The sequence below is a fragment of the Balaenoptera borealis genome (genome assembly GCF_965194805.1).
Source record: "Balaenoptera borealis genome assembly, chromosome: 10".
Taxonomy (NCBI): Eukaryota; Metazoa; Chordata; class Mammalia; order Artiodactyla; family Balaenopteridae; genus Balaenoptera; species Balaenoptera borealis.
Window position 1 is genome coordinate 107,488,977 of NC_138874.1, and position 27,575 is coordinate 107,516,551.

Sequence of the window (27,575 nt, forward strand, 5' to 3'; positions counted from 1 at the left end):
CTATTAAGTGTGCAAGGACATTATGCCTAAAAAAATAATGTGCATACCTTAATTTTAAAATACCATTGCTAAAAAAATGCTAACCACCATCTGAGTTTTCAGTGAGTCAGTCTTTTTGCAATAACATCAAAGATCACTGATTACAGATCACCATAACAAATATAATAATGATGAGAAAGTTTGAAATCTTGTGAAAATTACCAAAATGTGACACAGAGACATGAAGTGAGCAAATGCTGTTGGAAAATCCCGCCAATAGACTTGTTTGATGCAAACCTTTAATTTGTTAAAAAAACAAACAAAAAAACAATATCTGCGAAGCACAGTAAAATGGGCATGCCTGTGACAATATAGTTATTTTTATGCTTCAGGTTTTGCTGGAAGTTTGACAATCTAATTTTAAGAAACCAGCATTAAAATGAACTTAGGAGGACATTGCTATTCTATTTGTTACAGGTATCAACAAGAGATTAGAGTACTTCTTATTTCCTTTAATTGGTGCTAGAGATGGAATACTATTACTATTGCTGATCTGAGACAAGTAACTTAGGTGGCAGTTGGGCCTGTTAAAAGCAGGTATTGGCAGTTTTTGTTTGCATTTTATTTTAATGAAGAACAGCCAGACTAAAAAAATTGTGTCAGTTTGCTAAGCCAATAAACTTGTGTCCTTTGGATGACTACTGACAAATTGAAAGGTCAGTGTGGCTTCTTGTCACCAGCCTTTGCCTTGAGGGCGAGCACCCCTTGGGCAGCATGCTGGTTTGGGCATTAAGCCTGGGGGCCCTGGCAGTTAGATTTAGAGCAAGAAACAGCTTATCCAGCACCTTGGTCACCTGCTAGTCATCAGTTTGCGCATCTGGTACTCCCAACCCTGGGGAAATGAGCTGTCCTCATCGGAGAACTGGAGCTGGACTTTCCAGGGAGGTTTTCTTGTGCCCTTTGTGGCCACCAATCCGTAACATTTGAGATTAGTAGCTGACTGTTGTGTAAATGGCAGGGGTGGAGGGGGAGGAATCTTTAGGAAATAACATTTAATGGAATTTTAAGACACAAAAATGTGAATATGATGAAAGCTTTTAAAATGTCTTTATTCTGAAGACCTTTCCTTTTCTCTCTTGATACTCTTAAGTGAATGAGATTATCTTCAAATACAGGTGAAAATGAGATATTCCCCCACATAGCTGAGTATTTTTACAGCGCAGTTGAACAGTCTGAGCTATGGCATTTGCCAGGGTACTAAAAGTACCGTCCACGTTAAGAGTTGGAAATATGTAATGACCCTTGCTAATTAAGGGTAAACGTGATTATAGATAAAGTATTTCCAGATCCCATTTTAGTGATAGTTTGGCATGCCTTTCTCTCAAGAGAATAGAATTTTAGAAATTTGCATTTAAGCCTTTTTTCCCTTTCCTTTAATCCTATTTTATGGTAATGGAGCTTTACAGTGAACAATAGGAGGAAGGGAAAGAACAGCTATGTTGAAAATCACAAACTGTTTGCTTATTTTCTGACACATTAATTTAAATCTTTGGTATCTTTAATTCAATTTCCATATAACTCCAGTTAAAAGGTGCATTTAGAAGCATGGTAATTTTTTTTTTTTGATTATACAGTAAATTGTAACTGAGGGGGAGGAAACCCCTCCACCCCCAATCCCTTAGAAATAATCATTGTCAATATTCTGGTGAGTTTTAATGGTTGTTTCCATTTGCCCCCAGCTCTTTGGAGGAGCAATATTACTTGCAAATTTTCAGAATAGTTTTTATTTTTTGCATCTTGGCGTATTTTTTCCTACTTAACTCCTATTATTTTTTAAAATTCCTATTATTTTTCATGGCCATACATATCTTATGCACGTAAGACTTTTTTAAACAAAACTGATTCTTTTGTCTTCTTTTTTATTTATTTATTTTTTAAAATAGCTACTTTATTTATTTATTTATTTATTTATTTATTTATTTATTTATTTATTTTTAGCTGTGTTGGGTCTTCGTTTCGTGCGAGGGCTTTCTCTAGTTGCGGCAAGCGGGGGCCACTCTTCATCGTGGTGCAGGGACCACTCTTCATCGCGGTGCGCGGGCCTCTCACTATCGCGGCCCCTCCCGTTGCGGGGCACAGGCTCCAGACGCGCAGGCTCAGCAGTTGTGGCTCACGGGCCCAGCTGCTCCGCGGCATGTGGGATCTTCCCAGACCGGGGCACGAACCCATGTCCCCTGCATTAGCAGGCAGATTCTCAACCACTGCGCCACCAGGGAAGCCCCTTATGTCTTCTTAGTATGTTTTTGTAATTTGGACGTCTGTGTATCAATTTGAATACCCACTGCTCTCAGTCCTTCCCAGCAGGACCCTTGGGCTCTTTAGTGTCGTCACTGTTCTCAGATTTTCTAGGGCCTCATCTGTCTTCTGTCATCGGAGCAGAAGCACTTTTATTTCAGGGTCGGGAATTAATAGAATTTCTAGTTTTCTACCCCAGTTGACTTTTTTTTTTTAACAGCTTTATTGGAGTAAAATTGCTTTACAATTATGTGTTAGTTTCTGCTTTATAACAAAGTGAATCAGTGAATATATATACATATATCCTCATATCTCCTCCCTCTTGCGTCTCCCTCACACCCTCTCTATCCCATCCATCTAGGTGGTCACAAAGCACCGAGCTGATCTCCCTATGCTCTGCAGCTGCTTCCAGATAGACTAGCTATCTGTTTTACATTTGGTAGTGTATATATGTCCATGCCACTCTCTCACTTTGTCCCAGCTTACCCTTCCCCCTCCCCGTGTCCTCAAGTCCATTCTGTATATCTGCATCTTTATTTCTGTCCTGCCCCTAGGTTCTTCAGAACCGTTTTTTTGTTTTTAGATTCCATATATATGTGTTAGCATACAGTATTTGTTTTTCTCTTTCTGACTTACTTCACTTTGTATGACAGACTCTAGGTCCATCCACCTCACTACAAATAACTCAGTTTTGTTTCTTTTTATGGCTGAGTAATATTCCATTGTATATATGTGCCCCATCTTCTTTATCCATTCATCTGTCGATGGACACTTAGGTTGCTTCCATGTCCTGGCTATTGTAAATAGAGCTGCAGTGAACATTGTGGTACATGACTCTTTTTTTTTTTTAATTTATTTATTTTATTATTATCATTATTTTTAAGCTGGTGGGTTTTTTTTTAAAAATTAATTAATTAATTAATTTATTTTTGGCTGTGTTGGGTCTTTGTTTCTGTGCGAGGGCTTTCTCTAGTTGCGGCAAGCGGGGGCCACTCTTCATCGCGGTGCGCGGGCCTCTCACTGTCGCGGCCTCTCTTGTTGCAGAGCACAAGCTCCAGACGCTCAGGCTCAATAGTTGTGGCTCACGGGCCTAGTCGCTCCGCGGCATGTGGGATCTTCCCAGACCAGGGCTCGAACCCGTGTCCCCTGCATTGGCAGGCAGCTTCTCAACCACTGTGCCACCAGGGAAGCCCCTGTTGCTAGTATTTTGTTGAGTATTTTTGCATCTGTGTTCATCAGTGATATTGGCCTGTAGTTTTCTTTCTTTGTGACATCTTTGTCTGGTTTTGGTATCAGAGTGATGGTGGCCTCGTAAAATGAGTTTGGGAGTGTTCCTCCCTCTGCTATATTTTGGAAGAGTTTGAGAAGGATAGGTGTTAGCTCTTCTGTAAATGTTTGATAGAATTCTCCTGTGAAGCCATCTGGTCCTGGACTTTTTTTTGTTGGAAGATTTTTAATCACAGTCTCAGTTTCAGTGCTTGTGATTGGTCTGGTTATAGTTTCTATTTTTTCCTGGTTCAGTCTCGGAAGGTTGTGCTTTTCTAAGAATGTGTCCATTTCTTCCATGTTGTCCATTTTATTGGCGTATAGTTGCTTGTAGTAATCTCTCATGAACCTTTATATTTCTGCAGTGTCAGTTGTTACTTCTCCTTTTTCATTTCTAATTGTATTGATTTGAGTCTTCTCCCTTTTTTTCTTGATGAGTCTGGCTAATGGTTTGTCAATTGTGTTTGTCTTCTCAAAGAACCAGCTTTTAGTTTTATTGATCTTTGCTATTGTTTCCTTCATTTCTTTTTCATTTATTTCTGATCTGATCTTTATGATTTCTTTTCTTCTGCTAACTTTGGTTTTTTTTGTTCTTCTTTCTCTGATTGCTTTAGGTGTAAGATAGGTTGTTTATTTGAGATGTTCTTGTTTCTTGAGGTAGGATTGTATTGCTATAAACTTCCCTCTTAGAACTGCTTTTGCTGCATCCCATAGGATTTGGATCGTCGTGTTTTCATTGTCATTTGCTTCTGGGTATTTTCTGATTTCCTCTTTGATTTATTCAGTGATCTCTTGGTTATTAAGTAGTGTATTGTTTAGCCTCCATATGCTTGTATTTTTTACAGATTTTTTCCTGCAATTGATATCTAGTCTCATAGCGTTGTGGTCAGAAAAGATACTTGATATGATTTCAATTTTCTTAAATTTACCAAGGCTTGACTTGTGACCCAAGATATGATCTATCCTGGGGAATGTTCCATGAGCACTTGAGAAGAAAGTGTATTCTGTTGTTTTTGGATGGAATGTCCTATAAATATCAATTAAGTCCATCTTGTTTAATGTATCATTTAAAGCTTGTGTTTCCTTATTTATTTTCATTTTGGATGATCTGTCCATTGGTGAAAGTGGGGTGTTAAAGTCCCCTACTATATTTATGTTACTGTCGATTTCCCCTTTTATGGCTGTTAGCATTTGCCTTATGTATAGAGGTGCTCCTATGTTGGGTGCATAAATATTTACAATTGTTATATCTTCTTCTTGGATTGATCCCTTGGTCATTATGTAGTGTCCTTCTTTGTCTCTTGTAGTAGTCTTTGTTTTAAAGTCTATTTTGTCTGATATGAGAATTGCTACTCCAGCTTTCTTTTGATTTCCATTTGCATGGAATATCTTTTTCCATCCCCTCACTTTCAGTCTGTATGTGTCCCTAGGTCTGAAGTGGGTCTCTTGTAGACGGCATATAGATGGATCTTGTTTTTGTATCCATTCAGCCAGTCTGTGTCTTTTGGTTGGAGCATTTAATCCATTTACATTTAAGGTAATTATCAATATGTATGTTCCTATTACCATTTTTTAAGTTGTTTTGGGTTTGTTATTGTAGGTCTTTTCCTTGTGTTTCCTGCCTAGGGAGGTTCCTTTAGCATTTGTTGTAAAGCTGGTTTGGTGCTGCTGAATTCTCTTAGCTTTTCCTCATCTGTAAAGGTTTTAATTTCTCCATCAATTCTGAATGAGATCCTTGCTGGGTAGAGTAATCTTGGTTGTAGGTTTTTCCCTTTCATCACTTTAAGTATGTCCTGCTACTCCCTTCTGGCTTGCAGAGTTTCTGTTGAAAGATCAGCTGTTAACCTTATGGGAATTCCCTTGTATGTTATTTGTCATTTTTCCCTTGCTGCTTTTAATATTTTTTCTTTGTGTTTAATTTTTGATAGTTTGATTAATATGTGTCTTGGCGTTTTTCTCCTTTGATTTATCCTGTATGGGACTCTCTGTCCTTGCTGGACTTCATTGACTCTTTCCTTTCCCACTTCAGGGAACTTTTCAACTATAATCTCTTCAAATATTTTCTCAGTCCCTTTCTTTTTCTCCCCTTCTTTTGGGGCCCCTATAATGCAAATTTTGGTGCATTTAATGTTGTCCCAGAAGTCTCTACGTCTGTCCTCAATTCTTTTCATTCTTTTTTCTTTATTCTGCTCTGCAGTAGTTATTTCCACTATTTTATCTTCCAGGTCACTTATCCATTCTTCCGCCTCAGTTATTCTGCTATTGATTCCTTCTAGAGAATTTTTAATTTCATTTATTGTGTTGTTCATCATTGTTTATTTGCTCTTTAGTTCTTCTAGGTCCTTGTTAAAAGTTTCTTGTTTTTTCTCCATTCTGTTTCCAAGATTTTGGATCGTCTTTACTATCATTACTCTGAATTCTTTTTCAGGTAGAGTGCAGTGAGTCTGGGACATTACCCTACCAGTTTACACATTCATACTTCTTAAAGAATCATATGAATATTCATTCTAAGGAAGGTAAATGATGACTATGAATTGCCTCATATCAGTTCAGGGATTATTTTGTCATTAGATGAGCTTGTAACAAACTTTTAAAAAACTTTCAGGTTTCAGAGTTTTTTGGATTTTGGAGTTAAGGGATATTGGGCCTATACCAACTCTGTTCCAAGCCCAGGAAGAGGATAGATTAAAAAGAAAGAGAGAAAAGAAAAGAAAAACAAGACATTGCCAGGCCTAGAGGGAAACCGCATCTTATTTTCATGGACCATAAATGGAATAGTGAATCAGACAGAGGCCTTCTAGTTTCTGCATCCATAAACAGGCAGTGGTGGATGGAGATTTGGTCCCTACACATTAAAGGGAACTAAAAGGGCTATATTGGAGATGGGGGTCTGGAGCCATGTTCAGTACTTTCAGCCTGGTGCTGGAGTGGGACCCCCCCCAGTTCATGAAAGGAGGCTGTTAGTTTATCTATTCTAAGAGGGATAATTGTGCCGAAAAGAATTCTCTTGTCTCTTAAGCCAGTAGCACCTCCCTTGAGAAACACTGGTCTTGGCAAAAGATAAGGATCTGAATTAACACAATGACAATCAGCATGAAGTAGTTGGGGTTGATAGGAGAGACTTTAGCAGGTAGAATAATGGAAGATGACTCCAAGGTTTCTTGCTTAAGTAATCCAGCGGGTGATGTAGTCATTGCCTGAGATACGGCATACCAGAGAAGGAACAAGACTTGCCAAACAGACATTGGTCAGGTTTGGAGATGCTGAATTTGAGAGACTAGTGTCTCATTAGTGGGGAGATGTATTTTGGGGTCATGAGCTCAGAGCAAAAGAGTGGAGTTGGAAATGTAGAGTTAAATGTAATGGTAGTTAAAAATGAGGAAAGAGAATGAAATTTTCTTGGCAGAGCATGAAGAATGGGAAGAGAACTAAGGGTGGAACGTTGGGAGCCACCATTATCTTTAGAGATAGAGTTGCCAACAAAGAAGACAGAGAAGGAACAGTTGGAGGTGGGGGAAGAGCCCAAAGAGACAGGAGTCATAGGGGCCAGGTGACGAGATGGCAGAGAGTGATCATTAATGCCACATTCTTAGACAGGCATAAGGTTTGTCCTTTTCAGAGCGAGAGCGTCCTTGTTTAACTCTGAGCAGTTTCACTGGCCCTCACTCTTTGACCTACCCCAGTCAGACTGTAGTCCTCGCAGTTCCGGTGACTGTGACACTGTGCCCTGCTCACTCACGGAGATTTCAGGGTTGAGGGATGGATTTAAAAAGATCCTGGTAAACTTGAACAATGTTAAAAGGTGCTAGGAAAGGGGCTATTAGAGAGAGAGGTTGGAATAGAGGAGAGAGGGGGTGAATGACAGGGCAAGGTCCTGATCCTAGAGGAGACACAGTGGGAAACTGGCCTTGCAGAGAAAAACAACTCCCGTCCTTCTGAGAGTGAGGAGAGTGGGTGCAGACTCGGTGTGCTGCTGCAAGATTACTTTAGAATAGCTAGATATTTAGAATCATCTTTGATATATTCCTGGGGGAAAGTCTTGCTGGCTTGAATGCTCTTAAGGAATAACTGTGTCTGACAGAGGCGTAATATCCTGTTTGAATATTAAAATTGCAACAATCTATAACTAGGTTTAAGGCATGTTTTCAGATTTTTTAAAGAAGGTGTTATTAATAGAACTAGATGATTACTAACACTCTGCATAAAAATCACTAGCCAGCAATTGCTCAGTGCCGCAAGCAGCAGCAACAGCAGCAGGGGACTAACAGGAGAGCTCCTTTGCTGCCCCAATAATTCTGTACTAACCAAGGCTGGAGGGGTATGAGGTGTATTCATGGAAGAAGGGAAGTGATGGTTTTCTAGGACTACTTTTATGCCCCGTGTGTGAATCTGGAGGTTACCACTTACATTTGTAGCGTCAGAGCCCATCCATTCATTTAACAAAGGTTTTTTGAGACCTCCTGTACCAGGTACTGCTAAGGCCCTGGAGATATATGAGTCAGTAAAACAAAGATCTCTGCTATTATGGAACTTACATTATGGTGGGGGTGCGGCAGACAGTAAACATCAACATAAATATCTTATGTCATATGTTGGAAAGTAGTGAACACTATGGGAAATAAAAGTTGAGTGCAGTAAGGGTGGTGGGTGGAGTGCCCAGGAGTAGAGATTATGGTAAAATATCTGGGGAGAGGATGTCTGGGCCGAGAGAATAGCCAGAACACAGGCCCTGAGGTGGAAGTAGTCCTGGCTTGTTGAGGAACAGCAAGGAGGCTGATATGGGTGGAGTGGAGTAAGCAAGGGGAGGAGAGCCACAGGAGATGAAGGCAGAGGAGAGAAGATGAGGGTCTAGTTTTGAACATGATGAGTGTGAGGTACCTGATGGAAATCCAAGTGGAAACATTGGGATTTGTGATTCTAGAATTTTGGGGAAGAGCGGGCCTGGAAATGTACCGCTGGGAGGGCAGGGTTGGCATGTAGATGGTATTTAAAGCCATGAGACTGGATGAAATCGCTGAGGGAGTGAATGCAGATAGAGAAGGGGGTCAAGGACTGAACCTTGAGGTGCCAAGACATTAAGAAGTCAAATGGTCAGGAAGGAACCAGTAAAAGAGGAAAAGAGCGACCACTGGAAGCCAAGTAAGACAGTGTATCAGAGAAGATGAGGGAGAGATGAACTGTGTCAAATGCTACTGAGTGGTTAAGATAAGGATCAGGAATCCACCACTGCGTTTAGCCAAGTAGAGACCATTGGTCACACTGAAGATAAGGTTGAGGTGGAGTGGTGGGGCCCAAAGCCAAGTTGGAGTGGGCTGGGGAGAGAACGGGAGGAGAGGGATTGGAGGCAGTGAGGAGTACAAAGAAGTAGGACCCTAGCTGGCACAGGAGGAGTGTTAGAGGAGAGAAATATCAGTGTGTTTCAGGCAGAAAGAGGGGAGAGGAGAGAATTGCTGGAGCAACGTCCATATGCTTGATTCTCTCTCCTTCCCCATTATCTCAAGATCTGGTTAGTTTTGCTTACTTGAAGGGAAATTAAGTTAACTTGGTTTTGGCAGGATGACTGTAGATTTTTTTTACTTCACCTTTGGTTCCCTTGTCTTCACTGATAGGCCAGGAGGAGTGTAAAGTTGTAATCACGTTGTGAAACCCCTGTGAATAGAGTGTTTGGTAGCCATAGCTTTGAAAAGACATAAAACCCATAAGATTGCAGTACATCTGAATTCTTCGTTCAGTTATCAGTCTCCACTTCCAACTTGATAAAACAGGAACAGCCCCCTTCCTTTTTTTTTTAAATTAATTAATTTACGTATTTATTTTTGGCTGCATTGGGTCTTCATTGCAGTGCGCGGGCTTCTCATTGCGGTGGCTTCTCTTGTTGCAGAGCATGGGCTCTAGGTGTATGGGCTTCAGTAGTTGTGGCATGCAGACTCAGTAGTTGTGGCACACGGGCTTAGTTGCTCTGCAGCATGTGGGATCCTCCGGGACCAGGGCTCGAACCCGTGTCCCCTGCATTGGCAGGAGGATTCCCAACCACTGTGCCACCAGGGAAGTCCAGCCCCCTAACTTTTTTTTTTTTTAATTAATTAATTAATTATTTATTTATTTTGTGGCTGTGGTGGGTCTTCGTTTCTGTGCGAGGGCTTTCTCTAGTTGCGGCAAGGGGGGGCCACTCTTCATCGCGGTGCGCAGGCCTCTCGTTATCGCAGCCTCTCTTGTTGCGGAGCACAGGCTCCAGACGCGCAGGCTCAGTAGTTGTGGCTCACGGGCCTAGTTGCTCCGCGGCATGTGGGATCTTCCCAGACCAGGGCTCGAACCTGTGTCCCCTGCATTGGCAGGCAGATTCTCAACCACTGCGCCACCAGGGAAGCCCCAGCCCCCTAACTTTTAAAAAAAAATTTATAATCAAACCTCAAACCAAGGGACTTCCCTGGTGGTCCAGTGGTTAAGAATCTGTCTTGCAATGCAGAGGATGCCAGTTTGATCCCTGGTCGGGGAACTAAGATCCCACATGCCGCCGGACAACTGAGCCCGGGCGCCACAACTAGAGAGCCCTCACGCCACAACTACCGAACCCACTTGCTCTGCAGCCCACACGCCTGCCACAAGTAATGAGCCTGTGCTCTCTGGAGCCCAAGCACCGTAATAAAAAAGATACTGTGTGCCGCAACTAAGACCCCGATGCAGCCAAGAAATAAATAAATAAATAAATAAATATTTTTAAAAACCCCACAATCTTGAACTAGTTTCTTCTCCTCATTAAGTTTTTGTATCCTGTTTGTAATCGAGTAATAGTTATTTTGTACGTAAGACACTACTAATGATAACCATTTAGTAACTGTTAGCTCTTAACAGGAGTCTACCACTTAGCATAGCAGTAAAACCAGTGTATTGAAAAAATGGAATTAGTCTGCATATGGTTAATAGAATCCTTGTGTCCCTTTCAGAATATTTGCTTTGTGTGTTGAGCCACATGAAATTATATGTAAAATGCTTGACTTTAACCAGGTAGTCCTCTGTAGAACCTCTGTGCCCTTCTCTTGTCTTAACACCTTCCCATCCTCTTCATCACCTTTGCTGGTTGGACTGCACATTTCCTGCAGCCCCTACTTTCTGCTTCAAACTTAATCTCTGGACCCAAAGAGTGTGTTTTTATGCTGATTTCATTAGTGTGTGTGAGGATAGGAGGAGAGAGAGTGGTTGAAATGTCCAGCTTTTAAGATTCCCAATAGAGCAGACTCTTGGCAACTTCTCCCCCAAAACACTCAATTAACTAGCATGAATATTTAGCACATATTGCTCTAAAGAAATGTGGCTAGAGCATAGCATATGTGTATTTTGCACTACTTTTAATCTTTGATGCCAATTTTTAAAGCGTTAATGAATCCCAACCAGAGCATTTCATTCTTCAGTTATATTAGATAAGAACTTACTATGATCCTAACCTGAATTTTCTACCCCTAAATCCTAAGTATATCCTGCCCTGTATTCTTTGCTTATCCTCTATTGTAGCTTTCTAATCCTTGAAACCACAGCTGTGTTTTCTAATATCAGCTGTCTACTGGGTCATTTTACCTGCTCTTGAGGTTTTAACCACAATGCTTGAGGAGTAGTGACACTTCTGCACTCACACTTGAACATTAAGCAAGCAGATATTAGTAATAATGAATTCTCTTTCTCCTCCTAATTATTTAGCTCTGTAAGAAGCATCATTTTGGAATTAACAAACCAGAGAAGATTATACCATCTCCTGATGACTCAAAGTTTCTACTGAAGACCTTTACGCATATTAAATCCAATGTGTCTGCTCCTAATAAAAAGAAAGTAAGAGTTTAATTGATATGGGCTTAGAATTCATCTTTGATTAGTTTTAAATTGAGGGGTGACTTTGCTGCTAATAAACTTACTTTCAAACTACTTGTCATATTAAAGCACCATCTCTGCATATCCTTGGGATTATTTTTTACTTTTCTCCTAGGGAATTGTGTGGTATCCACACAATGCTTTACATTTAATTCCTGCAGTAATAGTAGATTAATTTCTTACAGGTTAAGGAAAGTAAAGAAAAGGAGAAGTTGGAGAGAAGATTACTGGAGGAGTTGCTGAAGATGTTCATGGACTCAGAATCCTTTTACTATAGCTTGACCTATGACCTGACCAATTCAGTGCAGAGGCAGAGTGCTGGGGAGAGGGAGCCCTGTCCCCTCTGGCAAAAGGTACCTCTCACAGCTCAGAGCAGGGTTTGCCACCAGAACAACTTATGGACCCGTTTGGCTTCTATAGGAGAACTGAAACAACATGTTTCTGAACTGTTTGTTTTCTACCTTTTCCAGGTCGATGACCGATTTTTCTGGAATAAATACATGATACAAGACCTTACTGAGATTGGTGTGAGTAGTTGTTTCCGAAATATTCTAAGGTAGTTTATAGTTGTTAGGCAAATATTTTTAAGTTATACTAAAATAAAAATTTAAAATCTCACGTAATGTTTTCCCCTGTAGAATGAGAATCATTTAGCTAGGGAAAACCAGGGCACTATTTTAAGGCAGTTCATAATTCGACTATATAGCCACAGGCTTATCTTTTTAGCAGGTTTCCATAGAACAGTCATAATTTAAGGCTGTGGAACTAATATCCATAGAGTTCCTGTAAAAGATATTTTGTTTGTACCCATTGGAAGTGTTGAAGCCCAGTTTTCCTTTAGTGATACCAGTCATTTAATGTTCCTGTTTCCTCATATGGAAATTGGAATAGACAAATCTCTAAGAACGTTCCAGCACTACAAGTATTCGAATCAGGGAAGACAGAGGATATGATGAGATTATTGCATGAGGTTCCTTCAGGTTTAATGATTACCTTCTTCCTTTACTCTGTCATGTATATCGGAGAATTATGACTGTCCAAAGACAATTCATTTATTCGGTCAATCAACCAATATTTATGGAAAGCCTGCCATGTGCCAGTTACTGTTTTGGACACAAATTGAGCAAAAAGTTGAATAGGGTCACAGATTATCTTTTTCTTAACCTTTCAGAAAGTTCAAACCTTTTTTCTTTCTGTTTCTCCCTATTGGTGGTGGTTAGTATAAATGATTTTGACCTATTTATCTGGTGGTGTCTAAAACTAGGTATCTATCATGGCTCACCTCTCTAAAATGTTCTTGCCACTCTTTATGATGCTGATCAAACCATGACCACCAAAACTTAATGATAGGGGGAGAAAAATAAAGGTGTCTGTAATGAGTATTTGTCCTGTTTGCTGACATATTCAGCTCTAACGTGTTTTGCAGAGTTTTTGTCAGACACGTAGCATTACCATTTAAAACTGATGACTTACAATAAAGGTGGCATTTGGTAGCATACCTATCTCTGTTCCTGTTGAGAGTTTTGTATTTATTGCTAAAACAAAAATATAAATAATGAGAATGGTGATAAAAGTAATGAATGCAGATAGATCCTTTGCTTCACTATTTTCAACTCTAACCACCTTCCTAAGATCCTATCTGCAGTCTCCATAAAACAAAACTGTGAGAGGACCTGGAGTATGTGGTTGTGAAAGAAGGGGTGGATTTGAAGTTGATGCTGAGGTTAACGCTAGATACAGATACGGAGATAGGAGGGAAAGAGGGACTAAGAACAACTTCTCTGGAGCACTTTTCATTCTTTACTGTCCCTGCATACAGTCGGTTGAGAAATCTGAGTATTCTTAGTCTGAAAGACTAAGAGGAAATCTCTAACTTTAATTAATACTCTCCTAATTACATTGGATGACTTTTTAAAATAAGATATTTATGGAAAGGATTCTTTTTTTGGTTCATTGACTACTTGGATTTTAGCTTGGCAGAGCAAGACTTTTTCTAAACTAGAAAGTAGAATAGACCTCTATGTTTCATAATAAAGTGATCAGAGTTGGTTGTATTTAATTAAAGGCTTAATACAATTGGGAGTTGAAAATCAACATTTAAGCTTTATTTTCTTCTATACCAGCAGTAGGCAGGCACTGTGCCAAACACTTTTTAGGTTTTACTCATTTAATCTTCACAACAACCTTATGAGGTTGTCGTTTTTCTTATTTCACAAAGCAGAATGCCGAAGCATGGCAAGGTTAAGTGATTCACCTGAGTGAGGAAGTAAGTGGTGGAGCTTGAATTTGTACCCAGCAGCTATGGTCCCTTTCAGGCAACTCTTCTTGAATGACCACCATAAACAAAAGGAAAGGCTCTCACCTCCGCCCCCCTCCCTCCCTCCATTCCTTAGTGTTCTCCAAAAAGCAGAAAATATAGTTAAAGGATGGAAGGTTTCTGCTTCTAATAAACTAACAACAAGTATGTGCTAACTACTGCTTGGGTTTAAGAAAGTAGCAGTGCTGTACAGAATAGGGGCAACATGATGTTCATATTATTTTCAGACACCGGATGTGGATTTTTGGATTATCCCCATTATTCAAGGTTTTGTGCAGATTGAAGAACTTGTGGTTAATTATAACGAGTCATCTGACGATGAGAAAAGCAGCCCGGAGACCCCCCCTCAGGAGTCCACCTGTGTAGATGACATTCACCCACGCTTTCTAGTGGCTCTCATTTCACGCCGAAGTAGACACAGAGCAGGTGAGTGGAGGGCTGTAATAGTGTACAAATTAAATCCAGGCGAGAATGGAACATCTGCAGATGTATTGAAATGCTAATGACAATAATGGATTTGGAAACACAGTTGGCTTCAAAGTGCTCAGTGACTCTCAATAGTGTGATATAATTGGGGACCAGTTTTTTGGAGAGAAGTGAATGGGAGAGAGTTAACAAAAGGTAAAAGAAAAGGAGGTATATATGTGGAAAAGAGCAGAAAGTCACTTGGGATGTGCTTCTAGATACCATTGTTCCTACTGACAGCCTGTATCACAGTAATAAATCCTTCCCAGGTGCTCGCACCTTTGGGAAAAACCTCTTTCAGTTCACAGGAACTATCTCAGCTTCAACTTTTAAAAAACGATGAATAAAGGCATGATCTGGGGTAAGTTGATACTGTTCTGCCTGGCAGTTGCACATTAGATCCCCAAGGCTGTCCTGAAAGACACAGATTTGGTTAAGAAGCATATCTAGTGAGACTAATTTTTTTTTCAGTGTTGCTGTTTTGTTTTAATTTTCTTTTAGGAATGCGTTATAAACGAAGAGGAGTGGATAAAAATGGAAATGTTGCAAATTATGTGGAGACTGAGCAGTTAATTCATGTGCATAATCATACCTTGTCGTTTATTCAAACACGAGGCTCTGTGCCTGTGTTTTGGAGCCAGGTTGGGTATCGATATAATCCAAGACCTCGGCTGGACAGAAGTAAGCCTGTCAGTTATTTGGTTTGCAGACGATGATTTCAGAGGGAGTTTTTTAAAATATTAGATACTTCACAGGTTTGGATTTGTTTTGCCAGATACTTCATTTAAAATAATAACTCATATGGTAAAATTTAATAGTGATATAATAATCACAAAAGTAATAATGGTTGTTGACGATATAAGTAATTAACAATAAAAAGATTCCAAAATAGAGCAAAACAGAGCTTAATTCACAGATTTTAATTTGTTGTTTCTTTAAAGAATACTTTATTACATGCTTAATTTTGGAAAAGTGTAAATATGGCCAATATTTATAGAAGCAGGAAATATCTTAAATAAGACAGCATCTACAAGTAATAGATAGGATGCCTTTACTCACATGTTTTGCTGTGAAAGGTTTGTTGTTGTTTTAAATATTAAGGATTTAATTTCTTCCAGTATTTTAACTTTAGCACTGGAATAGCTCAGTCATGTCAATCTAATTAGATTACTGAAAGAGGCTGATTTTAAAAATTGTTTACAGGATATTTTTCTCTCAAAACAATTTATATTTTTGAGAATTCAGTAAAACTTCAGTTTTTAACATCCTTGTTTTAAAGGGGTTTTTATTAATTTATTATAAACTACATGAAACCTTTTCTGACAAGTTGGCTGGTTATATAAATAATAAATGTCATGGTTTCATAGTTGCCACCTTCAGTATTTCAGTTTAGTCTAATTGGGGGAAAAAAAATCAGATCTTCCGCTTAGCATTTCATTTTAAAATATTGGTTTTAGACAATCTTAGTTACATTTGGGCTGTCAATAAATTATGTAAAAGTAAGCGTAAAGGTGGAATAGACGCTAATTTCTGTGTTACACATGGGAAGGAAAAAAAGATTTTGTATCACTTCTTTGTAGGTGAAAAGGACACTGTCGCCTATTTCTGTGCCCATTTTGAAGAACAACTGAAAATTTACAAAAAACAGGTGGGATTTGATCTGTAGTAATAAGTGTTCCTTCATATTTTTAGAAATGGTTATGCATCTGTTTCTTTAAATTTCATGAAAATAATATACGATTCATAATTAAGCAAAATGGCATTTCTCGTGAAGTTAACACATAGCTAAGAGTGTTCTTACTATTCTTTAAGAATTATCATTGAGTCAGCCACTTTAGACTGTTTTTAGATGAGATTAATCTACTGTCAGTTACTACAGTCTGAGAAGTTATCTAGAGTAGGATAGGAAAGGCATCTCTCAGTACCACCTATAGGTCCATCTCTTTGAGATAACAATTTGGTATGTATCCTTCAATATCTTTTTTGTCGGCCCACCTTCCTTATTTATTCATACACTTATATGTAGGTATGTGAACGTATAAACCAAAATCAATTGAGAACTGTTAGGTGAAATACAAGTTCAATAAGATGACCAGATTTCATACAGATTAATATAGACTAATCAGTAACTCTCTTATCCATTAGCAATGACCAGTCTGAAGGTGTAATGCCATGGGATGCATTTTTCTAACAGCAACAAAAATAGGAAGAAATAACCTGAAATCTACTGAACATACAAAAAAGATAGCATGTATATGGGGGCAAGGGTGTTGGGAGGGGAGGATTACTGAAGAACGTAAAAGAAGACTTGAATAAACGGAGAGAAAATATTATGTTCCTGGAAGGAAAGACTCAATATTGAATAGATTTCAGTGGTTAATATATAAATTTTGTGCAATCTCAAAGAAAGTCCCAGCAGGGAAATAAAAAGCAAACCCTCATATTGAAAAAAAATATAAAGTTTGTAGTAAGAGATAAAGGCAGGTAACTGGGGAAATGAGAACGCTCACACATTGCTGGGAGGGGCATAAGTTGCTATAGCCATTTTGAATGGTATTAGCAATCAAAATAAAATATGCTTATACTGTTAATCCAGTAATTTGTCTTTTGATATCTATCCTACATACCATATACAGAAATCAGTTCCAGATGGATGTGGATCTAAATGTGAAAGGTTAAACAATAAGCCTTTTAAAGGAAAATATAGAACATCTTTTGACCTTGGGTCTTAAACAGGGCTTTAAAAGCACTAACCATAATGAAAAAAAAAATGACTTTACTAAATGTTTAATTTTTATTAAAACTTTATTATTTACTGAAACTTTATTGAATTATCAAATATTTTGAATATTAAAATACTACTATACATTATAAATACTATTTATTAAAATTAAATAGGACTTAAGCACCAACCATAATGAAAAAATTGATAAATTTGACTTCACTAAAATAAAAAAACTTCTGATTATTAAAAGGCACCATTAAGAGAATGGAAAGGCAATTCACAAAGCAGGAGAAGACATATATATGACAAAGGACTTTTATCTAGAGTACATTAAAAACTCCTATAAATCCATAAAAAAGGTGTACAGCCCAAAAGAAAATTGGACAAAAGACTTGAGCAGATTCTTCATGAAAAAAGATGTCCAAAGGCCGATAAACATGAAAAGGTGCTCCACGTCGTTAATCATCAGGGAAATGCAAACTAAAACCACCATTCACAAAACCAGAATGACTAAAATAAAAATGGTGGTAAGTACAAGTTTTGTCAAGGATGTGGAGCAACTGGAACTCTAATACAACACAAAAAATTTAAATCTCCCTGAGAGAAACATGTGTTCAATCAAGGAGGCATGTATAAGCCTCCTTTATTGCAGCATAAAAAAACCCTAATTGTTCATCAGGAGGTCAATGGGTAAATAAAGTACAGCATATCTAAAGTGCTGAATACAAATGCTTAAAAATGATGAGGTACATCTGTGTGTACTAACGTGAAAAGATCTTAAACTCATATAGTGGAGTGAGAAAAACTGCGTAACAGCATATGGCATGTTACCATTTAAAAAATCCCACAAAACAAAACTGTGTCATATGTAATTCTCTTCCGTATAATGTGTGTTCTCACCTACATATGGCATGCACATTTATATAGGAACGCACTTAGGTGGCCTGAAAGGGTACACATCAAACTTGTAGTGGGAGTTACCTTCAGGGAAGGCTGTGGACTTAGGTTGTGGTCAGGAAGGCTGTGACCTTTATCCACGTTTGAATTTTTTTACAATGTGAATAAATTTCATGTATTCGCAATATGTGTAATTATAAGTAGCATTGAAGAGAATAAACCATAATTTAAATGTAACACATAATCACTGTAAAAATTGAAGTAATACTGAGGTATGTAAAGGAAGTAGAAGAAATAACCTCCTCGCCACCCTCATTCCTGCTCCCTGTTGACTTTCACAACCTGTTTGTACACATCATACACATCAACTTTATAGACGTGTATACTGAGCAGACACTTGTTCCTTTCTAACAGTACCCCAAGAGTGTTCTTTTATCCACCCTCATCCTCTGGGTAATTGCTCTCTGGGAGGTGGGCCTTCGGTCGGTGTGACTCAGTCATGGTGTCACTACTGTTGCTCTTGCCTGCGATTGGTATAGGCGTGGGCCTGTGTATGTTCTTGGCACTTTGGCCAACGAGGTCTGATGTGAAGGGAAGTCTGCTGGGAGGCTCTGGGCAAGATTTCCTGCTCTAATAAAAAGAGATACAGGGCTTCCCTGGTGGCGCAGTGGTTAAGAATCCGCCTGCCAATGCAGGGGACACGGGTTCGAGCCCTGGCCCGGGAAGATCCCACATGCTGCGGAGCAACTAAGCCTCTTCGCCACAACTACTGAGCCTGCGCTGTAGCGCCCTCGAGCCACAACTACTGAGCCCACGAGCCACAACTACTGAAGCCCGCGTGCCTAGAGCCCGTGCTCCACAACAAGAGAGGCCACCACAATGAGAAGCCCGCGCACCACAACGAAGAGTAGCCCCCGCTCGCTGCAACTAGAGAAAAGCAACGAAGCAGCAACAAAGACCCAACGCAGCCAGAAACAATAAATAAATAAATAAATAAATAAGAGATAACAGGAACCCACAGTCAGTCCCTCTGTGGTGGTTGTGTCTGGATTTGATTGGTACTGCTGCAGCTGTGTCAAGGCTAGGTCATTAGCCTGAGTATTGACTAATATGCCGAGGATGGCAGAACAAAAAGATAGAGCTGGTTTTGGTCACCATTGAATGAAGCAGTTCTGGAACCATGCAACCTCGACTTCTGAGGTTCAGAACAGATTTCCATTCTGAGATTTGAGTCAGTAATTTGTCATTTGCAGCAAAAAACATCTTGACACATGCATATATACACATTCAAAATTTAAGTCAAAAGAGGGCTATAAGCTATGGAATATACACTATTCTGCAACTATTTTCACTTAATAGCTCATGGCTATTATTTAACCATTTCTCCATTGGTGGACCTTTAGGATATAGTTTTTGCTATTCTAAAATTCTCCAGAAAACATCCTTTATGTATTTTGGAACACTTGTGTGCTTTATAAAGTTCTAGAGGTGAAATGGCTGGATCAAACAGTACATTTCTTTTAGGTTGATACCTACCACTCAGTTGCTTCCAAAAAGATCACACCAGTTTACACTCTCAGTAACAGTGGGAGCCAGTGCCCATTACCCCATATACTCACTAATGCTGTCTGTATTTAGTGTTCAGCTTTTACCTGTCTATAGGTGAAAACTGGTTTTCTGTTTTAAAATTTACATTTCTTTAAAGTTGTAGTCTCATGTTTATTGGCTATTTGTTTATCTTCTCTTGTGAATAGCCTCTGTATCCTTTACCCATTTTTTTCCTTACTGAATTTATAACACTCTTTATATATTAATGGTTTTTATGTTGCAGGTATATTCCCCTAGGTAGTCCTTTATTTTTTTTTAACCTTTGCTTATACTGTCATTTAGTACACAGAGGTTTTATATTTTTATGTTGTCACATCTGTCCATCTTTTCTTTACGCTCTCTGGTTTTTGTTACGCTTAGAAGGTCATGTGCCATCCTTCAATTAGGGAAAAATCATCCCAACATTTCGTCTAGCTTTTTTATAACTTGAAGAAAAAATATTTAGATCATTAATGCATCTAGAATTTATTTTGTGTATAATGAAGTGTAGAGGGCTAACTTAAGTTCCCCCCATGTAAACAGTTATCCCAATAACATTTGTAGTACACCACTATAGTATAGTCCATATGTAGTCCACATATAGTATAGTCCATATTTCTCTCAGAATGATGTAACCATCGCTTAGATTCCTCAGTGTACATACGTCTGTCTCTAGGCCATCTGTCCTGTTCTGTTGAGTCATTCATTTTTCTGTACTGGTACCACAGTTTTAATCACTATACATTTAAAGTGTGTTTTGCTCTCCAACGGGGCGAGTCCTTTATTATTATTAGTGTTCATATATTTTCCTGTATTATTCACTCTTCCAGATAAACTTTAGAATTAACTTTCCAAGTCTGTAAAAAGATCCTGATTGAATTTTGATTGGGATTGTTGAGTATATAGATTAACCTAGGGAGACTTGACATCTTTACAATATTGAATCTTGCCATCTAGCACCATGGTGTGTCTCTCCATTTATTCAGGTTTTCTTTTATATGTTTCAGCAAAGCTTCATAGTGTCCAGTATGCAGGTCTTGTATATTTCTTTAAAAATTATTCTAGAGATTTAAAATACCTGCTATTATAATTTGTTTTCATTATATATTCTAAGAGGTTATTGCAAATGTATAATGTGTAAAAGAGCTATTCATGCCATTGATGTAAATTCTCATAAACCTAAATGTAACAAATGAAAATCTAATTTTATAGGGAAAAAAAATTGATGCTTGAGTGGATTAATTTCTGAGCCTGGCTATAAATTATTTCTAAAACATAATTCTAAATAAATTCAGTAAAAATCATGAGTCTAATGTCTGATTAAAGTAAATTTTTTCCTTTTCTTTACTCTCACAGGTTATTATTAATTTGGTAGACCAGGCAGGAAGGGAGAAGATAATTGGCGATGCTTACCTGAAACAGGTGTTGCTCTTTAACAACTCACACCTCACTTACGTTTCATTTGACTTCCATGAGCACTGGTAAGATGGCTTCCTGAGATGAGTTTTGATCAGTTCCAATGTTTGTGGTAGACACTGCCACAGGGACCTTAGTTTTTCTTCTCTTTATTGGGAAGAAAATCTTGTTCTCCTCATTGTTAGAAAGGAAAGGACTATCATTTGTTTACTTAGTTCCATTTTCATACGGGTTTTATTTTGCCTAAAAATGTAAGTTAATTCTTCCTGAAATATTTACAGTCTTTTTGTTCCAAAATGACTTGGAGACTTAGAGTTCCTTTTTTCCTTTTATCCTTCAGTTAAAGAATTTCTGGAACGTTTCCTTTCTGCTTGAGTTTGAGCCTGGCAGGAGTAATAGTGTTCCCTTACTTAAAACTCATCCTGCTGGCTCATCTTTATACTGTTAGTAATACTGCTCTCCCTTGGGATAACCCCACTAGAGTTTGCTCTGGAAAAACAACAGTCATTTTGATGGTAATTTTAACTTGTGTGTATTCTGAAAGCAAATTTCTTCTGTCATAATCCTGACTCTAATGTGGGTTCATTTACCTAGGTATTGAAAATTTTGGTGGGGAAAGAAGCTTCTGATGGCTGTGATATGTTTCAGTGTATTCTTAAGCATATTTTCTTTCATAATGAAAATTAGTTATAAATATTTATGTAATTGCCTATTTAAAGTAGTGTTATTCTCATATTTATAGTAATAATTTTCTTTCATTTTTCCAAATAACCTTAGATATCATATCTTAAGCTTAAAAAAATTATTAAAGTTTTTTTTTTTCCTTTTGGCATGTATTTTAGCCGAGGAATGAAGTTTGAGAATGTTCAAACACTAACAGATGCCATTTATGACATTATTCTTGACATGAAGTGGTGTTGGTAGGTATTTCGTAAGAAATCAGTTTGACAGACTCTTGGTCTGTGAAATCATATGTATTTGTCTAGTACCACTAAGTGTTAAAATAATAGGCTGAGAAAGGATTTTTGTTTTTCTTGTTTTGCTTCCCAATTCCTATTCTCCTTTTCAAAAGCGTGTGAGTCATTAGGCATTGTTAGCTTTGAACAGGGAAAAGGTGTCAGGTGGTCAGCAAAATGGAGTGAAGTGCTCTGTGACTATTCTTTAATTCCTTCTAATGCTCCATGATCTACATTTCTTCTTGGTCCCTAACATGGGAAGGAAGGTTTAGAGGTATTTGGTCCCAGTTTTGAGACATTTAAAAATTATCAGAGAAGGAAGTTGATTCTTCAGGGGAGATGTAGGAAGAAGTTGGCTTAAAGGACAGGAGAGAACATTTGATTAGATTTTAAGGCCACAGGTGGCTAGAGAAGTTAGATGAGTGAGGCATGCTGCATGACTTCTCACTGGGTGATAGAGTGAATTAGTCTGTTCAAGCTAATTTAGATGCATTTCTACTTGAAGTCAAAAAGGAGGAACAGGATGGTGTTTTAAAGTGCCTTCTGGTTTTAAATGTGTAGAAAAGCATAACTAGGGGTTGTGTCAGCTCTGCCTAGTCGTTGTGTGACTCAGGCAAGTCACTCTTCCTGTACCTGTTTTTTCCCCCAAAAATGGAGATAATATCTTCCTTGTCGAGTTATTGTGTAAATTAACAATAACGTCTACAAAGGTCTCAGTAATGCCTGCCACATAATAATATTCTAAGCAAATTGATGACCAATGTTGCTGTTGTTATTATTATACTGTGAAGAATTGTGGGTTTTGAAAATTTTAAAGTATTTCATATTGTAAAGTAATTCCATACTGTTTTTGAAAAGGGTTGATCAAGCTGGAGTAATATGTAAACAAGAAGGGATTTTTCGAGTTAACTGCATGGACTGCCTGGATCGCACCAATGTGGTCCAAGCTGCCATTGCACGAGTGGTCATGGAACAGCAGGTAATTTGGAGTCCACTGGATTGTAAATGTTCAGTTTTAATTTTTTTTCACATGTAAACCAGTAACTAAAATCTTTGTTCCATAGAACATTTACAGCATGCAAACATCCTTGTTGCTTTAAAACCTGGAAAGTACAGCCTTTCCTAGAAATCAGTTGAATCAAGTGGCCTTTTCTTAAGTACTCATTTCCAAAATGTGAGGCCCAGCATTTAAAATTGTACTGGGTGGCACTGTGTAGTCATCTACCTTTTCCTCTCAGCTCCAAACGCTCGCTTCTGTATTTGGGGCGTGGGGTCTGCACACCACCTTTCTGCTTAACTAGCTGGTTCCATGTCAGGCTCTGCCAATAGAGAGCATTAAAGGAAAACCAGGAGGCTGGAGGAGGACAAGGGGACAAGTTTCTTCACCTGTGTTATATTCCCATCATCAGCACCCTCTCTGTGGCTTTGGTTCCTCTGGCACCACAGAACCAGCCTCTTCCCTTTGTGCCCCAACCCTGCTGTTTCCTGGAGTCATTATATCTCTTACCTCAGTGTCCCCTTTTAGATCTTTCAGCCCTGTAACACCTGGGTAATGAATTCCCAAGGTTGACATTCCTAGCATGTTCTTTTCTCCTGATAGAACCTTGTGACTATCCTTTGGGGATGCCTTCTACTGTCGCATTGAAGCAGCCAGGCTTTGGAGATCAAGCCCTGGCCCTAGCACATACAAGGTGTTGACCCCATGCAAAGAATTCAACCTCTCCAAACTTCTATCTCCTCATCTATAGATGGGGGTAATAAGAGTATTGATTGCATAGGGTGGTTATGAGGAGTAAATGAGATAATTTATTTTAAAAAGCTCGGACTTCCCTGGTGGCGCAGTGGTTAAGAATCTGCCTGCCAATGCAGGGGACACGGGTTCGAGCCCTGGTCCAGGAAGATCCCACATGCCATGGAGCAACTAAGCCCGTGAGCCACAACTACTGAGCCTGCGCTCTAGAGCCCACAAGCCACAACTACTGAGCCCACGTGCCGCAACTACTGAAGCCCGCATGCCTAGAGCCCATGCTCTGCAACAAGAGAAGCCACTGCAATGAGAAGCCCACGCACCGCAATGAAGAGTAGCCCCTGCTCACCACAAATAGAGAAAGCCCATGAGTAGCAACGAAGACCTAATGCAGCCAAAAATAAAATAAATTTATTAAAAAAAAAAAAAAGCTCTTAGAATGTGGCACCAGACTTAACATTTATTGGGCACTTACTGCTCTGCTACTATTAATGTTATTGTTGTTTCTATATGATTTTTTGATGGTTAGTTTCACTTCATAGCCAAATTTAAAAGAAAGACAAAATATAATAGTATGAGTCTACACATTAAAAATTACAGCAAAACAGTATAAATTTTTCTATTTATTCAGATGTAGCAATTCATAAAGCTATCTTTCAAGTGGTGCTTAATTTTGAAAAAGTCTGAAAACATCATTTTTTTAAATTTAAGGGTCCTAAATTGTACATGCATATGCTTCCTTTCTCTGCAGTATATATTTTATGCTATAGTGTCCTGGCTTATATGCAGTTAATCTACCAATGTATTAATTTTAGCTGAAAAAATTAGGTGTGATGCCCCCCGAGCAGCCACTACCGGTGAAATGCAATCGAATTTATCAGATAATGTGGGCCAACAATGGTGACTCCATTAGCAGACAGTATGCTGGGACAGCTGCCCTGAAGGTAAGTACCTGCAGCCAGCATCTGTGTGTATTATGTGGGACACAGGGTATAGTTTAAAACCAACTTGATTTTTGAGAGAAAAGTACATGGGTTTCAGGTGGTAGGTGTATGTAGTTGACTCCTTTCTGGAATGTTTGGGTAAGGCAGGGGTCACATGTTCAAATTCTGCAGATGCCAGGTAATGTGACCCATTAGATTAAAGGGAGAGATGGGCTGTGTGGACCTGAGGAAGAGCATATGTTGTCTTAGGAAGGTGCTGTTCTGCTACTTCCTAATGGGGATGGAGGCCCAGTGTTGCTAGACCTCCCAGTTTTCAAGGGAGTTCGGAAAGTTGGAATTTTATGTATAATGGTTAAAACTTTATACAGACAAAATAAAACATGTCTATGTTGGTGGGATTTGGGTCCCTGGTATAATTTGCCTCCTCTGAACTTGAATCCCAACCCTGCCTCTTACTAGCTCTGTGACTATGGGCAAGTCACTTAACTTCTCTGTCTCTTCATTTGTAAAACAGGAATAATACTAGGCCCACTTCAAAAAATTGGCATGGGATTATATGAGTTAATAACATGTTAGAGCTTAGACCATTCCCTGACACATAGTAAATGTTGAAGAAAAGTTTTATTATCTTTTTGTGATTGTTATACATAAAGTCTTTTGAGGATCCTACCAAGCTGATCTTCACAGAATTTAATGTAAACGTAAACTGTAGTCACTGGTCACTAAATACTCCCTCTGTGGGCAATAGGAGGTGGTTGAATTAGCTTAAATTAGGTTTATGTTAATTTTCCTTCAAAGTAATAGTTCACCCCAGGATATTTGTTATAACAAATTGTACCATCGAGAGCTCAACAAGCATCAGATTATCCATCTTTTAGTTGGGTGATGAATGTCAAAAAGCTTTTTGTTAATTAAGGAAACTGAACTTTAGAAATCCTTGTGCAAGTTATTGTTTAAAGAGAAGTACTACTTATGCACTCAACGTCAGAGCACCTAAATATATAATACAAATACTAATAAAACTAAAATGAGAAATAAACAGCATTATAATAATAGTAGGGGACTTTAATAGCCCACTCTCAACAATGGATGGATTATCCAGGCAGAAAATCAATAAAGAAACAACGAATTTGAACAACACTATAGACCCTATGGAGCTAACAGACATACAGAACATTCCATCCACCAACAGTAGAATACACATTTTTCAGAAGCACAAACGAAACAGTCTCCAGGATAGATTATATGTTAGGCCACAAAACAAGTCTCAGCAACTTCAAGAAGATAGAAATTATATCACATTTCTTTTCTGAGCACAGTGGTATGAAACTAGAAATCAGTTAACAGGAGGAAAATTGGAAAATTCACAAATATGTGGCAATTAACATACTTCTGAACAACAGATGGATCAAAGAAGAAATCAAAAGGGAAATCAAAAAATATCTTGAAACAAATTAAACTGGAAACACAGCATACCAAAATTTATGGGACACAGCAAAAGCAGTTCTAAAAGGAAAATTTATAGCTATAAATGCCTATATTAAGAAAAAAGGAAGATCTCAACCTAACAATTAAACCTCAAGGAACTAGAAAAAGAAGAAGAAACTAAGCCTAAAGTTGGCAAGAGGAAGGAAGTAATAAAGATTAGAACAGAAATAAGTGAAATAGAAAATAGAAAAACAATAGAAAAGATCAACAAAGTTAAAAGTTGGCTGTTTTGAAGAGATAAACAAAATTGACAAACTCTTAGCTAGGCTAACCAAGGAAAAAAGAGAGAGAACTCAAAATTATAAATGAAAGAGATATTACAACTGATACCACAGAAATACATAGGATTATGAGACTACTATGAATAGGCATATACCAACAAATTGAACAATTTAGAGGAAATGGATAAACTCCTAGAAACATATAACCTACAAGACTGAATCATGAAGAAACAGAAAATCTGAATAGACCAGTGAGTAAGGAGATCGAATCAGTAATCAAAAAGCTCCCAACTAAGAAAAGCCCAGGACTAGGTGGTTTCACTGGTGAATTCTACAAACACTTAAAGAAGAATTAATACCAGTCCTTTTCAAACTCTTTTCAAAAAATAGAAGAGGGAACACTTCCAAACTATTTCTATGAGGCCCTGATACATAAGCTAGATAAAGACACAACAAGAAAACTCTGGGCCCATGTCCCTGATTATTATAGATACAAAAATTCTCAACAAAATACCAACAAACCGGGGCTTCCCTGGTGGCGCAGTGGTTGAGAATCTGCCTGCCAATGCAGGGGACACGGGTTCGAGTCCTGGTCTGGGAAGATCCCACATGCCGCGGAGCAACTAGGCCCGTGAGCCACAACTACTGAGCCTGCGCGTCTGGAGCCTGTGCTCCACAACAAGAGAGGCCACGATAATGAGAGGCCCACGCACCGTGACGAAGAGTGGGCCCCACTTGCCGCAACTAGAGAAAGCCCTCGCACAGAAACGAAGACCCAACACAGCCATAAATAAATTAATTAATTAATTAATTTTAAAAAAATACCAACAAACCAAATTCAGCAGCTCATTAAAGGGATCATATTCCATGAGGAAGAGGGACTTATCCCTGGTTCAGAATTTGAAAATCAATAAATGTGTTACACCACATCAATAGAATGAAAGACAAAAATCATATGATCATCTCAATAGATGCAAAAAAAAAGCATTCGACAAAATTCAAAATCCTTTCACCCAGTGGTGAAAACTGAAAGCTTTCCTCTCAGATCAGGAACAAGACAAAGGTGCTCACTTTCACCACTCCTATTCATCAAAGTGCTGGAAGTCCTAGCCAGAGCAATCAGGCAAGAGAAAGAAATAAAAAGCATCCAAATTGGAAGGGAAGAAGTTAGATCGTCTTGATTTGCAGGTGGTGTGTTCTTATGCAGTTGACCTTTGAACAACATGGGTTTGAATTACACGGGTCCACTTTATATGTGGATATTTTTCAATTGTAAATACTGCAATACTACACAGTCTGTGGTTGGTTGAATCCCTGGATGTGGAGGAAATGTGGATACAGAAAGCCGACTATAAGTTATACAGAGATTAACCTCCACATTGTTAAAGGGTCAACCTTATATAGAAAATCCT

At 38.6% G+C, this 27,575-nt stretch overlaps 1 protein-coding gene across 5 annotated transcripts in view; it reads left to right on the plus strand.

Annotated features, from left to right (window-relative positions):
• The window catches only part of INPP5F (inositol polyphosphate-5-phosphatase F), an 89,819-nt gene that overhangs the window by 44,265 nt on the left and 17,979 nt on the right, over positions 1 to 27,575 (plus strand). For 2 of the 5 annotated variants that reach the window (XM_082406930.1, XM_082406932.1), the window contains 10 exons: positions 11,233 to 11,361; positions 11,586 to 11,753; positions 11,871 to 11,927; positions 13,945 to 14,143; positions 14,684 to 14,863; positions 15,763 to 15,830; positions 20,748 to 20,872; positions 21,650 to 21,727; positions 22,622 to 22,742; positions 24,326 to 24,454. In XM_082406930.1, coding sequence (XP_082263056.1) covers positions 11,233 to 11,361; positions 11,586 to 11,753; positions 11,871 to 11,927; positions 13,945 to 14,143; positions 14,684 to 14,863; positions 15,763 to 15,830; positions 20,748 to 20,872; positions 21,650 to 21,727; positions 22,622 to 22,742; positions 24,326 to 24,454 — 1,254 coding nt within the window. Of the gene's footprint in view, positions 1 to 11,232; positions 11,362 to 11,585; positions 11,754 to 11,870; positions 11,928 to 13,944; positions 14,144 to 14,683; positions 14,864 to 15,762; positions 15,831 to 20,747; positions 20,873 to 21,649; positions 21,728 to 22,621; positions 22,743 to 24,325; positions 24,455 to 27,575 lie in introns of those variants that run through there. The other 3 variants (XM_082406931.1, XR_014248885.1, XM_082406933.1) reach the window with 3 other exon arrangements.